The sequence below is a fragment of the Vulpes vulpes genome, chromosome 16, assembly GCF_048418805.1.
Source record: "Vulpes vulpes isolate BD-2025 chromosome 16, VulVul3, whole genome shotgun sequence".
Classification (NCBI taxonomy): Eukaryota; Metazoa; Chordata; class Mammalia; order Carnivora; family Canidae; genus Vulpes; species Vulpes vulpes.
The window spans coordinates 41,853,369-41,865,550 of record NC_132795.1 but is presented as its reverse complement, the minus strand read 5'-3'; the positions used below and the strand labels follow the sequence as shown (position 1 = coordinate 41,865,550).

The 12,182-nt window shown below is 44.6% G+C and overlaps 1 protein-coding gene across 1 annotated transcript in view; it reads right to left on the bottom strand.

Moving 5' to 3' along the window:
- Nucleotides 1–286: 286 nt before the first annotated feature.
- MYRFL (myelin regulatory factor like) overlaps nucleotides 287–12,182 on the bottom strand; it is a 101,809-nt gene continuing 89,913 nt past the window's right edge. Inside the window, exons 19-23 of the mRNA XM_072741590.1 lie at nucleotides 6,310–6,397; nucleotides 4,123–4,197; nucleotides 1,003–1,123; nucleotides 620–694; nucleotides 287–490 (exon numbers count right to left, since the gene is read on the bottom strand). Of these exons, the coding sequence (XP_072597691.1) occupies nucleotides 404–490; nucleotides 620–694; nucleotides 1,003–1,123; nucleotides 4,123–4,197; nucleotides 6,310–6,397 (446 nt within the window). The 3' untranslated portion in view covers nucleotides 287–403. The remainder of the gene's footprint in view (nucleotides 491–619; nucleotides 695–1,002; nucleotides 1,124–4,122; nucleotides 4,198–6,309; nucleotides 6,398–12,182) is intronic.

Genomic DNA, 12,182 nt, shown 5'->3' with positions numbered 1-12,182 from the left:
GTGGATCCAAGCTGACGTGGCTGAGGTGGACCTTTTTATTTTTTCTCAAAAGCTACAGTGAGAAACACATAAGACAGATAAAGTATGACCTGCCTCTTTGACCTCATAGATTCCTTAATACCAGAAGCAGTATTTTTAAGCCCAACGGTGCTGTCGACTCCAAGAAATGTTTTTCTCCTAGTCACGGTAAAATCAAAGACCACATTATCTCAAGTTGCAGCAAACACTTTATTCTCCTCATTAATGGCTCAAAACTGCTGGGAGCCGAAGCCTGAAAAAGTCCTATGGCAAGAAACGTGAATATTTTACAAAGAGAAGAAAGAAATTGCAAGAGGTCATGCCTCTTTTGCCTGTATTTCCGAGTATTTTCCTTTGGTGAAGTCCTCAACCAAACTTGAATAAATTAGACACAGTGCCGGTAGAAGTAAAAGAAGTAATCTGTAAAGAATATCCCAGCAAAATAAGGATCCGTGGAACAGTCAGCTAAATCCTGTGAGAACAGAAGAAAAAAAGAATGATTAATATAAGAATTAGCCAAAGTAATTGATCGATTGATTGAACGTCTATTTCTTTCTCCCTGGAAAGAAAAAGGCAAAAAAAAAAAAAAAAGCAAGCTTACCGGTGCAGCTACACGGAAATGGTACATGCTATCAAAGAATGGGGCTACGGGGAGGCTCCAAATGTGCTGATAGCCCTAAATAATGAATGACAGAGAGATCCATTTCATAACCACATTTTATACTCCATTGGAAAGAACATAGCCTGAGAAAGCATCTCCTTGACTCCCCCAGGAAAGGTATCTGGGGCAACAGCTTCTGAGCAGAGTTGCTAAAACAGTCTGCGGCCTCAGAAGGACACGCAGGAGACAGCGAGCCAAGCCCCGTAATGAGGATCAGCCAGCAAGGGGAGAGCACGTGCCTCATGGCATCCCTCTGTAGGCAACAGAGGCTGAGCCACAACTCTAGACACACTTCTTCGGGACCAGGGGTTGGAAAACATTACCTGTGTCATCTCCTGGGAGACCTCTTGGAGGCTCTGTGTCCCTCTGGCTCCCCTCTGACCATGGAAACATAGATTTCCAAGGGTGAACTTGCACTGGAAGACTATCAGTGGCTCTGTTGTGCTTCAAGAGACAAAGGGCAGAAAGGGCAAAGGGAAAGCAGTTACCAGCACCACTGGGCTACACTTTGCTAAAAAGAGGTACGAATGGGACGGTAACTTGGAAACCCACTCAATTTCACGTAGGCGTCTTATGCCACAAGGCTCATGGATGCCAGCATCCCCGTTCCCACCTCCTTGTTCCAGCAAGGAACTCAGTCTCAGGAGGTTACTGTTACAGACTCAGTGTTCGTGATCCCCTCCTCTGAAGTCATATGCTAAAATCCCAACCTCCAACGTGATGTGTTGGGAGCTAGGGCCTATGGGCAGTGCTTGACGCGGAGCTCTCTTGAGTGGGATAACCACTCTTCTACCAAGGACCTCAGTGCTCTCTCGTTCCTGTGCCAGGTATCCACAGTGAGAAGATGGCCTTCTGTGACACGGGAAGCAGGCCCTCACCAGACACCAAATCTGCCAGTACCCCCGTGTGGGACTTCCCAACATCCAGAACGTTGGAAAGTAAACGTCTGTGGAGGCGCTCAGTCTATGGTGTTTCTGTTACAGAGCCTGAACCGATCAAAACAACCTCAGGTAGCATATGACGGTCTCTAAGACAATCTCATGACTGAAATCATCCCGGCAGTGGAAGTTCCTATCACCGTAGATCTTAAAATCTTTTTGGGGGCACCTGGGTGACTCAATCAGTTGAGTGTCCAACTCTTGGTTTGAGCTCAGGTTTGTGAGATCAAGCCCCGCATCATCGGGCTCCTTGCTTAGCAAGCAGTCCGCTTGAGATTCTCTCTCTCCCTCTCCCTCTGCCCCTCCTCCTGCTTATGCTCTCTCTCTAAATAAATAGATCATACCTATTTTATAAATAAATATATAAAATCATTTTTGGAGATATCCCTCTTCTTTTCATGGGCAACTGAACTTGCATCTACCTGAAGTTTCCAGGATTTCAGATCCTACAAACCCCTGATCTGAGTACATCCTGTTTGAAGCAGCAAGGTAAACAAACGGGAAGGGATTTGGGGGTGAGCCCCGTTAGAATTTACCTACCATCACGGCTCTCAGAGTGGAAGGCCTGCCCGAAAGAATGATTCTCCTCTGGAGGGCAGCCCATTAATTATCATCAAGAGGATGAGATCCATCTGTCTTTGGAAATGATCCTTTTGCACAAGTGGGACAACTTACAATCTCAGCTGAGTATGTGTGTTATTTTTAAATCACCCATATTAGAAAAATGGTTCTTAAGCTAAAAAGCCTGATGTAGTGGCTCCTAATGGTCTTTTGCCATTTCAGGGGATACCCCCATTTCAGCTTATTTCCCTCACCAAAGCTAGGAATGAATGAGGAAATGCTACTCCAGGCTACTCAGGGATGCTAGAAGATAGTCCATTTGGCTCTTGCTCTGCATGAAGCGTGATGAGTTCCGAGTCATGAAATACTCGCTGCTTGAAACAAACCTTTCCAAGGCAAGCAGTTGGGTTGAGTATCATTAACTCATCGTAGAAGCAAAGTCGATGAGAGGAGGAGTATGAAGCCTGAGTGAAACAAAGGAAGGGACAGAGCAGCAGAAATGGATGGGGGAGGAATGCCAGAGCAGGGAAGCAGAGGGGCGAGCGGAGGACAGAGGAAAAGGAGGGAGAGCGAGAAGCAAACCGGGAGAAGAGAGGAAAAGTGCAGGGGGAGAAAAAGAGAGACTATAATCAAGAGACACAAAATAAAACCCATCTATCACCCCAGTGAGTAGCTCACTGCATAATTTGAGTGAAGAGGGTCCAAGTCTTTTTTTAAAAAAATATTTTATTTATTTATTCATGATAGACAGAAAGAGAGAGAGAGAGAGAGAGAGAGAGGCAGAGACCCAGGCAGAGGGAGAAGCAGGCTCCATGCCGGGAACCCAATGTGGGACTCGATCCCTGGACTCCAGGATTGCGCCCTGGGCCAAAAGCAGGCGCCAAACCGCTGAGCCACCCAGGGATCCCCCCACCTTTTTAAAAAATATTTTATGGGTCCAAGTCTTAAAGTACTGTAATCATTTTAAATATTTGGTAAGAATAGATTAAATTAGAGCTTTGCGATCTTGAGGGAAAGGTAGTCATAATAAAAGCTGCCATTTATGAAGCGCCTACTATGTGTCAGGAAGGGGCAATGTCCTTACATCTCTCATTTCATCGGGAAGACCGGAGAGTGACAGTTTAAAGGATGGGCCGAGCTTGAAACCCAGCTCTACGGCTTGCTAGCTGTGAGTTTTGGGACAAGTGTATTGGACCTCTCCAAGTGTTCCCATCTGAAAAATATAAACTAGAAAAGAAAAACCAAACTCGGGGGGTTATTGTGAGGATTATACGATCCGCTATTAAAGTGGAGAGTGTCTGGCATATGCTCTGTGCGCAGCAAATGGTAGTTATGGGTTTCACTATTAGCAAGTGATTTCCCACAGCAGCTCTACTTCTTATGTTATTAGTTCAAACTCATTTTATAGATTAAAAAGAGCTCAGAGAGGAGAAGTGGTTTCTCCAAAAGGTTATAAGATTAGTAAGTGGCAGAGACAAAATTTGAACCTTGGTCTGCCCAACTCCAAACTCTGACTCCGTGAACTCCCCTGGGGAGGGGTTGGTGGTATCTGCATTAGCACTGCTTCCAGGAGCTCAGGAAAATGGGCAAGTTTCCCCCCTGCCCTAGGGGGTATGCTATTCCTCTTGCTCCCACCCCAATTCAAAGGGACACATTCAGGGGTATCCTGGAGCTGGTGAGTGTCAAACCCAAGGTCACCCCCATCTCACAGGTGAATGTGAAGCCTAGAAGAAGCCTTTCCATTCCACGGAGGGAGGCTGGAGGACTTGCACCATCCTTGAAGACTCTTCCCTCAAGCTGGCCCACCTCCCACCCCAGCCAGCATCAGCCGATGGGGACTGCTAACTTCCCACCCTCTTAGTGACCAAACTGTGAGGTAAGGTCAGAGCCTTGCTATTCAAATAATGACAGAAGCAGAATTGTTCTCTGCAGTTAGGCACTTACTTGATTTCCAGAGAGAATTTGACATTGGTAGGTGTGTGCTTATTAACAGGAATATTGTAACTGTAATTCCCAGGGCTAATTATGGAAAAAAAATAAAACCACAAATCAAAATACATAGGAAAGGCTTCAAAAGGCTTTTGTTACTCATTACACACAAGCTGTGAAATATTCTATAACAAACACAGGAAAACAAATTTAGCACGTAGAGTTCTGTGCTTTTCAGAGACATACCTGTCAAATTTCAAAGGGATCTCTTGTAGGTGTTAATATATAAACTGTACCACAAATATTTATGGTTTATCAGAACACACAGGTGAAATGAGGGAAAGCCAAATCCCAGGCCAAATGCATACCACTGAGTGCACAGAAAACGACTCTGGTCCCCGTTAAGGAGACATGGATTTCAGGAGAAAATGAGGCAAAGGCCTCAAACCAGCATTTTCCCTCTGGAAAGGAAAACTGAAGATAATAAATACCAGCTCCTGTACCCTGAATCGCTCCCTCATAGGCAACATTAGCAGGAAATATCATGCACTTTCAGAACTTGAATCAACTAACATTTTGATAGTCCTAATTACCATTTTGTATTGGAGAGAACTGTAGCAGGGAAGTGCTTCTGCAGGCACTCCGCCCCCCACATCCCCCCAAAAAGGGAGCTACTGGGGCAAAGGGGGACTTCCTGGGATTCATACTGTAATGAAAACTCCACCAGAAAAGCATATTGAATCTAACACAGATTCTTCGGACCTGGCCACACCTCGAATTCCATGGAGAAACAGCTTAAAACCAGATACACTGAGAGAAAAGTTAATCATTTTAGATTCTCTTGAAAAAATCCTAAAATGGGGACTCCTTGGTGGCTCAGTGGCTAAGCCTCTACCTTGGGCTCAGGTTGTGATCCTACGGAGAGCCTGCTTCTCCCTATGCCTATGTCTCTGCCTCTCTGTATCTCTCATGAATAAATATATAAAATTAAAAAAGAAAAAAGAAAAAATTCCTAAAATGAGTTGTTAAAAATGAGAAAGCAGAAGTAAAATAAATGGATCTGAATTGGGATCAGGAGAGCCTTGTTCTACTGGAAAAAGCTGAGATAAATGGAATTCACTTCCTACCAGTGCCCCCCCCCCCCCCCCCCCCCCCCCCCCCCCGCCAGCATCTGCATGCTTCACGGCAACGCAACTCAGTAGCCTCACCCCACAGGTGAGACATGGACACTCAGGGGGAATTAACACCTTGTCGAAGTTCTGGAATTGGAAACCAAATCATCCCACCCTTCTTCATCATGTCACCCTAGCACAGTAATTAACATCGGTCTCCCACTTGGTTAAACTCGCTGAAGGTCAGGTTCCTTCATGGCAGGATGGGATCAACAATCCCAACCTCACAGGGATTTGGGGAGAATCCAATGAGATAATGAATGTCAAAGCCCTAAACAAATCATAAAGTACCACACAGTTAAAGCTCAGGGCCATCAGGTTGAAAAAAGAAATAAGGCTGAGAATCCCAAGGATTTGGGATACCAGTCCACGGTACAGAACTTTCACCTTGCCTTTCACCTAGCAGTCACCCAGTAAATATTCATCGATGAAAGAAAAATAGGTCCCCACTCTTACTGCCTTCAACTTGCGTTTTGGGCCAGCTAGCTGAGGCTACTTGTAGGCTATGCTTCTAAATGCACCATGACCGGATGGCTCACCATGGACATGGCGGTTGCTGATAACTTTTGCAATATCTGGATGTTTTTTCTCCTGCCTGGAAAAGCCACGATAAGCTTTATTACTTAGCAATTAAGATAATAATATTCCCCGTTATTAAAATGTATAAACGTCAGTTCATTCATTACGTGGAGCCATCAGTAACAACGTGTTTCTTGTCTATAAAATTAACCGACAGCCCCTGTGCTCATGGAATGTGTCCTTGGAGAGTCCCCCTAAGCTTTTTGCTTTGGACGTCCCCATTAAAAACGAGAGACTGGCATCACTGGAGCCATGGTTTATTGACATTCGCTAATACCAACCATTTTATGATTCCCTCGTCTACCATGTAACAAATGTGTTTTCACTTACGGAGCAGTGTATGCACGCATTGACTTTTACCATGTAGTTTTGGCTTTCATTTCAGTCTCAGAAACCCAGAGCCCTGAGTAAATCCAGAAACAATCAGGGTAGAATGGGGAGGCTTACCCACCTGCACTGGAGGCCTCCACCACAATACCGATGATCTATTACTTGCTGGATCTCCACAATCTGAATAGAACTAATGGTTGTATCAATCTCTGAATTGAGAAGAAATAGAGAAAAGAAAGTAAACCCTTCTGCAGAGGAAAAGGGTATCGTGCTCCAGCAAAACTCCAAATTACTGAATGTGAAATGAGAGTTTCCTAGATTAATGGGCTCCATTTGCATTCAAATGGAAAAAAGAAGGGGAAGGGAGGGAAGAAGGCTTTTGTTGTTGTAGTAAATTTTAAGAAAACTAAAAATCCAGTTTCTGATAATAGATAACATCTGATAACAAACAAAAGAATTTCTTTTGGAAGTCCTACTAGATTGACATTTATTGAAAAGGGAGGGTGCAATGTGAAATGCTATCTGGCCAAGAAAGAAAGCTTTTAAAAAAACCTCAGAAAACAGAAAATAAACTAAAAGTACCACCAGAATAGGAGAAGAAGGCAGGAAATTCAAATAAATCCATGGGGATCAACCTCCACTTGTCTGGTGGTGAGCGGCCACCTCTCACGCCTGACATTGGCTAGAGAGCGTCCCTGGGGAAAGCTGACACAGCTGGTTGCTACTCTGCCTGGCTCTACGAAGCCAAAGGAGGGTCACTTAAATGTGAATTTACAGTCACTCCCCCAGTCAAGGCTGGTTAGCGCATCTCCTGCCAGGAAGGACAAGCTTCTGTCTTCTGAAGAGGGAAAACGTCTGTCAATCTTAAAGGCTTGGTGGGTCAGGATGAGAAGATACCCAGTAGACGCCCCTTTGTCTCTTCAGTTCGATGTTTCCCCACCCTTTCTCTCTCCCACCTTTCACCCATCCAATCCCTACCCCACTCCTTGCAGATCTAGTATGTTCTCACCCTCTTCCAAGAAGCCAGCTGTTTGGGGCTACCTTGTGTTCTTCAAACTCGTTGAAGCTCCAACCCCTCAGAATTTGGAAATAGGGCCTTTCAAGAGGCAATTAGGTTAAAGTGAAGCTGTTACACTGGGCCCTAATCCAATCTGACTGATGTCCCTGCCTGGAAGAAGAGGCTCCCGGGGGAAGATCTTGGAAGGACGCAGCACCGAGGCGGCCATCTGTGAGTCCAGGAGGGAGGCCTCAGAAGGAACCAGGCCTGCCAACACCCTGATTGTGGACTTCTGGCCTCCAAAACTGTGAGAAGATAAATGTTGTTGCTTGAGTTGCCCCGTCTGTGGTACCTTGTTACGGCGGCCAGGTCGGATCCGTGCGGCCCACAGCCCACTCCTTCCTGATGCCACAGCTTTACCCCTGGGCCATTTGCGGGGTGATCAGCTAGTGACCTATCTGTCGTCCCATCAAAAGCATGTCATCTCTGTTTTGTCACTTAACTTGTGTGCATTTTTGTCCTTTCTTGACAGCTCCAGAATAGGGAGCCTCTATTAAAATTCTCTGATTCCTGAGTAACTCCTGGTATAATGTGATCTGCACAGGAAAAAAGAGCTCAAAGCTCAAGGTAGGGACCCCGCTGCAGCTGAGAAGAGTCAGGTCACTGGTTAGGGGCCAGAGCTGGCTTGTGGGGAGGGAAGTCCGGGAGTGGTTTTGCCCCTGTCATAGCCAAAAAGGCATTTTAAAAAAGCAGTTTTGGAAAAAAAAAAAAAAAAGCAGTTTTGGAAGGGTAACTATTCAGATGATTGTTGATAAGGCTTTGGGGGTGGGGGGGACCATATTCTTAGAGTAAATGGCGAACGCAATTATTTAGTGGGCTACTAAACAAGTCTTTAAAAAGAATTTTAATGGTTTTGCAGTCACTTTTTTTAATTTGTCGATTTTTTCCCCAAGTACGCCTACTGTTTATCATATTCCTCCATTTGCATTACATAATATGTTTATATTTCTCAACATAGTTTGGAGCAAAACATAAAGCCAGGAACCTCAGTTAACAAGAGACATAAGTTAACACAGTGTGTGCTCCTTTCATAGGAAGAAAAGGAAGGCAAGATCAGAAACAAGTTCCTACTCAAGCTTCTATGTGCAATTTCCGGATAGAAAGCACACACAAGGGTGCACGCTACTTTGGCACCATCACTCCTAAGTAGATCTGCCCTGGTTAGTACTTCTCACACGAGGCATACAGGCTTGTTTACCTGTGCACAAAACTGACTGTGAGCTTCTAGAAGCCCGCGTGCACATTTGGGCACGGCCATGGCCCCAGACAAGGCAATGCTGGGCTCTCTGCAAGTGCTCAGCAAATATTTGGGGGAGGATGGAAGGAAGAGAGGCCAATCATATACCCTCTAGAAAACTGTTTCCTCTTGCACGCTCGAAGGGGAAATTGTCAGGGGATGGGTGCCGAGGGATGCTGGGGGGGTACACATGGAAACCGGAGCTCCTTCACCCTCGAGGCAAAGGGGAGTGAGGCAGGCTTTGAAGGAGAGGCAGGTTTCCTGAGCATCTTGATCCTTTTCATTAAAAAGAAATGGGTCTTGACCCATGAGGATTTTCTAGAAGATTGAATATATATTTCCCTTTAGATAGAAATATATGTGCTGTCTAAAAGGCCTCGAGATTTCCTGGATGCCAGCTATTCCAATAAGCACCTGTCAAGCACAGGTCCCCTGCTAGGAGTGTCGCTTATGACTGCTTCGACAGAAGGCTGTGAATTATGAGGCACAAAAAGAAGCGGAAACCAGAACTTCTCCATCCTATCTGTTTCCATCCCTTATCTTTTTTGCTACTTTCCCACTGAATTCGCAGGCACAGGGTTCATTATCAATTTTAGCAACAGAACTACAGAGTTGCCTCACTTCCACGGAAGCATGTTTTCGGGTTCCTGGAGACACAGAATCCTACGATAGGATTTAGTATCTGATGGGATAACGGTATTTTAAAAAACAGTAATAAGGTAAAGTTGAGGAGACATAATCCTGAGGATTAGAGTTATGAAAGTGGCTTTTCAAAAGCAGGATTGGAAATACATTTTAAGTCTCCTATAAAAACATCTCCAATTTGTCCCTTCTCTGAGGCAAGACTAGGCAACGCTGAAAGGCTGGTTATTGGAAAACCATAAATTCTCCTGTAGTCAAGCAGGGGTGGCTCTCATTTTACAAATGCCTTTCAGTAATATTCACTGTAAACTTAATATACACCCTCAGCGGTTTTTACTGTGATGCTGGAGATAAATTTTGCAATCAGTGGAAAAGATCTCCCAATAAACTAAATTAGAAACTTCTGGAGAGGAGAGATTTAAAATGGTGTCCAACCAAAGCATATCCTGTTGTGGTAGACTGTGTATATGGCCTTACTCATAAAATTGGGCGGTGTGGCTGAGTTCCAAGCATCTTGGATACCTTTTTCTTTCCCGATTGAACCAGACTCATGCCAAGAAAAAGTCAATGAGCCCAACCAATTGATGACTGTGTCCTTGTACATGGGGAGCCAGTTTCCTTCGGCCATTTGCTCTTCTCAGAGTTCTGATCTTCCAGACAAAATAAGCACAAATTTCCACGCCCTTTAGTTTCCTGAGATTTTAAAAAAATCTTTACCAAAATTCTTAACATCTGTAGAATTCCTTAGATTTTTCCCCCTCATAAGCTCTCCACTTCTTATATCTAACTCTGTCTGTTTACATCTTTATTGGTTCCATAGATTAAAATCTAATCCATCACACTCAGTTGGCTCCTCAGAACAGAAGCTCAATATTCCAAAACACCCACTCTCCACCTCTTACCCAAACCTTTGTGAGGAGAGGGGATAAACCTTCTGAAAGGCGTTTTACACAATCAGCTTGGGCCCAAAAGAAGAATGATGGCTTGCACTCAGCATAGCATAAAAATACTCATTTCCCTTCCCTATTTTACTCGTGGTCTTTCTCCTTAGGGAAGGAGCCAATAAGTGTGTTCTGGGGCTTGGTAAAGTGCTAGATAGCACTCTTCATCCTAGAGAGTTCTTTCAACTTGGTTTCTTTCTTAACTCTTGAATTTCTTTTTGTATTTATTATTCTTTAATTTTTAATTAGTCGTCGCTGCCTCAGAATGTCTGGTTGAAACAACTTGCCTGGCTTTCTCCACTTTCAGATTTAGGAATCCCAGTGTCCTATAGGACAAAAGGAAGGAGGGACTAGCAGCAGAAGAGAAGAGGCTTTCTTTACACCCCAGAAATACCCCACATCAGGGATAGCTCAATGGCTCTAAGGCAAACTTGGGGTAGGGAGAGGCGAAGGGGCTTTCTAGAACCATAGTGTGAATACCTTCTGCTTCCTCTAGAGCATGTACACACCATGTCCAAATAAATGGCGGCATGATGGTAGATGGGTAGGAACCCAGGACAGGAAGACAGGGGACTCAGCTTCCAGTTCCAACCTCTCTAGTAACTTACTGCAGAACCTTAAGCAGAGTCCCGGGCCTCCACTTTATCAGCTGGAAAATAGAGGTTTTCCTGACCTGGGGATACCTTGGAACCCCAAGTGATTGCACAAAGTGTTCAGTGGTATCCGTGGACTTGTAACAACTCTCCCACAGGTTTGTACTGTTCTTCAAATGTTGCTGTAGGATTAACAAAAATAACTTGACTAAAAGCTTACCTGAGTTTAGAGTAACATTCTCCCTCTAGGTATTTTCTCAGTCAAATAATTGTAAAAGAATAACAAATTAATAGTAGCTTCCAGGGGTCAATAAGTTAGGGTGCCACTGGTATGCTGCTCTCTGACATTCTATGAGACTCTAAATCCCCCAAAGTTTGCAAGTTTCCAGAAGATGAGAGTGAAGAGAACATTTAAATCCTTTCCATCTTTCTTCATCTAAAAGAGGGAAGAGGAACAACTTTCCCCGGATCTTGGGGAGCCTGGTAAGGCTGGATTTAAATTTCCCCATTAGCCAGAGAAGCTGATAATTGCATCTAGGAGGACACAGCCAGGTGCTATGGAGAAGCCCTTCCTTCTCTAGAAGTCTCTTCAGTGCCTCCCATACTGAGAGGCTGGCACCCCACGTCCCAGAGAAGACAACAATAAACCTTCCCTCGATGTAAAGAGCTGGGTGCTATAGGAATGAGTTCGCTCAAGGGTCAAGAACATTTTTGGAAATGAAGATTGGATCAGTCCATGACCTCTTCCTGTATAGGATCCATTGTTACACATCCTCATAGGTGAGACGGTCTCTTCTGAGGATTGCTCTCCGAAAAGGCCACCAAGTACACCCAAGGTGGACTCCCAAGGCAAGAAAAAGGTTTACTAGCCACAGGGATCCATGTGCTTTCATACGAGACGAAGGACTGGGGGGATTTCTGTAACAGTGCTGGACGTTTCCATATTTGAGACTACTGAGAATTTGATGGCTGAAACAGATTCCTTTCTTCACATTGAAGCTTTATCTCTGTCCTGTGCTGATGCACCTGTTCCCAAGTTCAATCAAAAGTTGCTTTCATGAGAAAAACAGTGCAAGCGTCGCCTCCTACAGGGGCAGGGAACAATTCTCTATGCCTCACCCCCTCGTTAGAAAGAATGGAGATGCCTTTTAGGTTTGTGAGGCTTAAATGGTTTATTCACGGAGTTCACGTAGGTCACTTACGGCAGTGCCTCTGTATGAGGTAATGGCTCCTTACGTGATGATGACAACGGTGATGATGACGATTTGTAAAAGTTATTTATTCACCTCTAGGGTATGGAACAATATCAAAAGGAAAAGGAAATCACATTGCTGCCCCCCAAACTTCAACCACTGACCGTATTTTCCATGTCTGTCACTTGGACTGCTCAAAATATTCTGGTTCTTCTTCTAGGCACATGTTAGGTCTGCACTTTATCAACTCGTTCTAAGTCAGATGTGACCAATGTCACCTGCTTTGGCCGATAAAGTGTAAGCAGAAGGACATGTGGTACGCCTCAGTGGC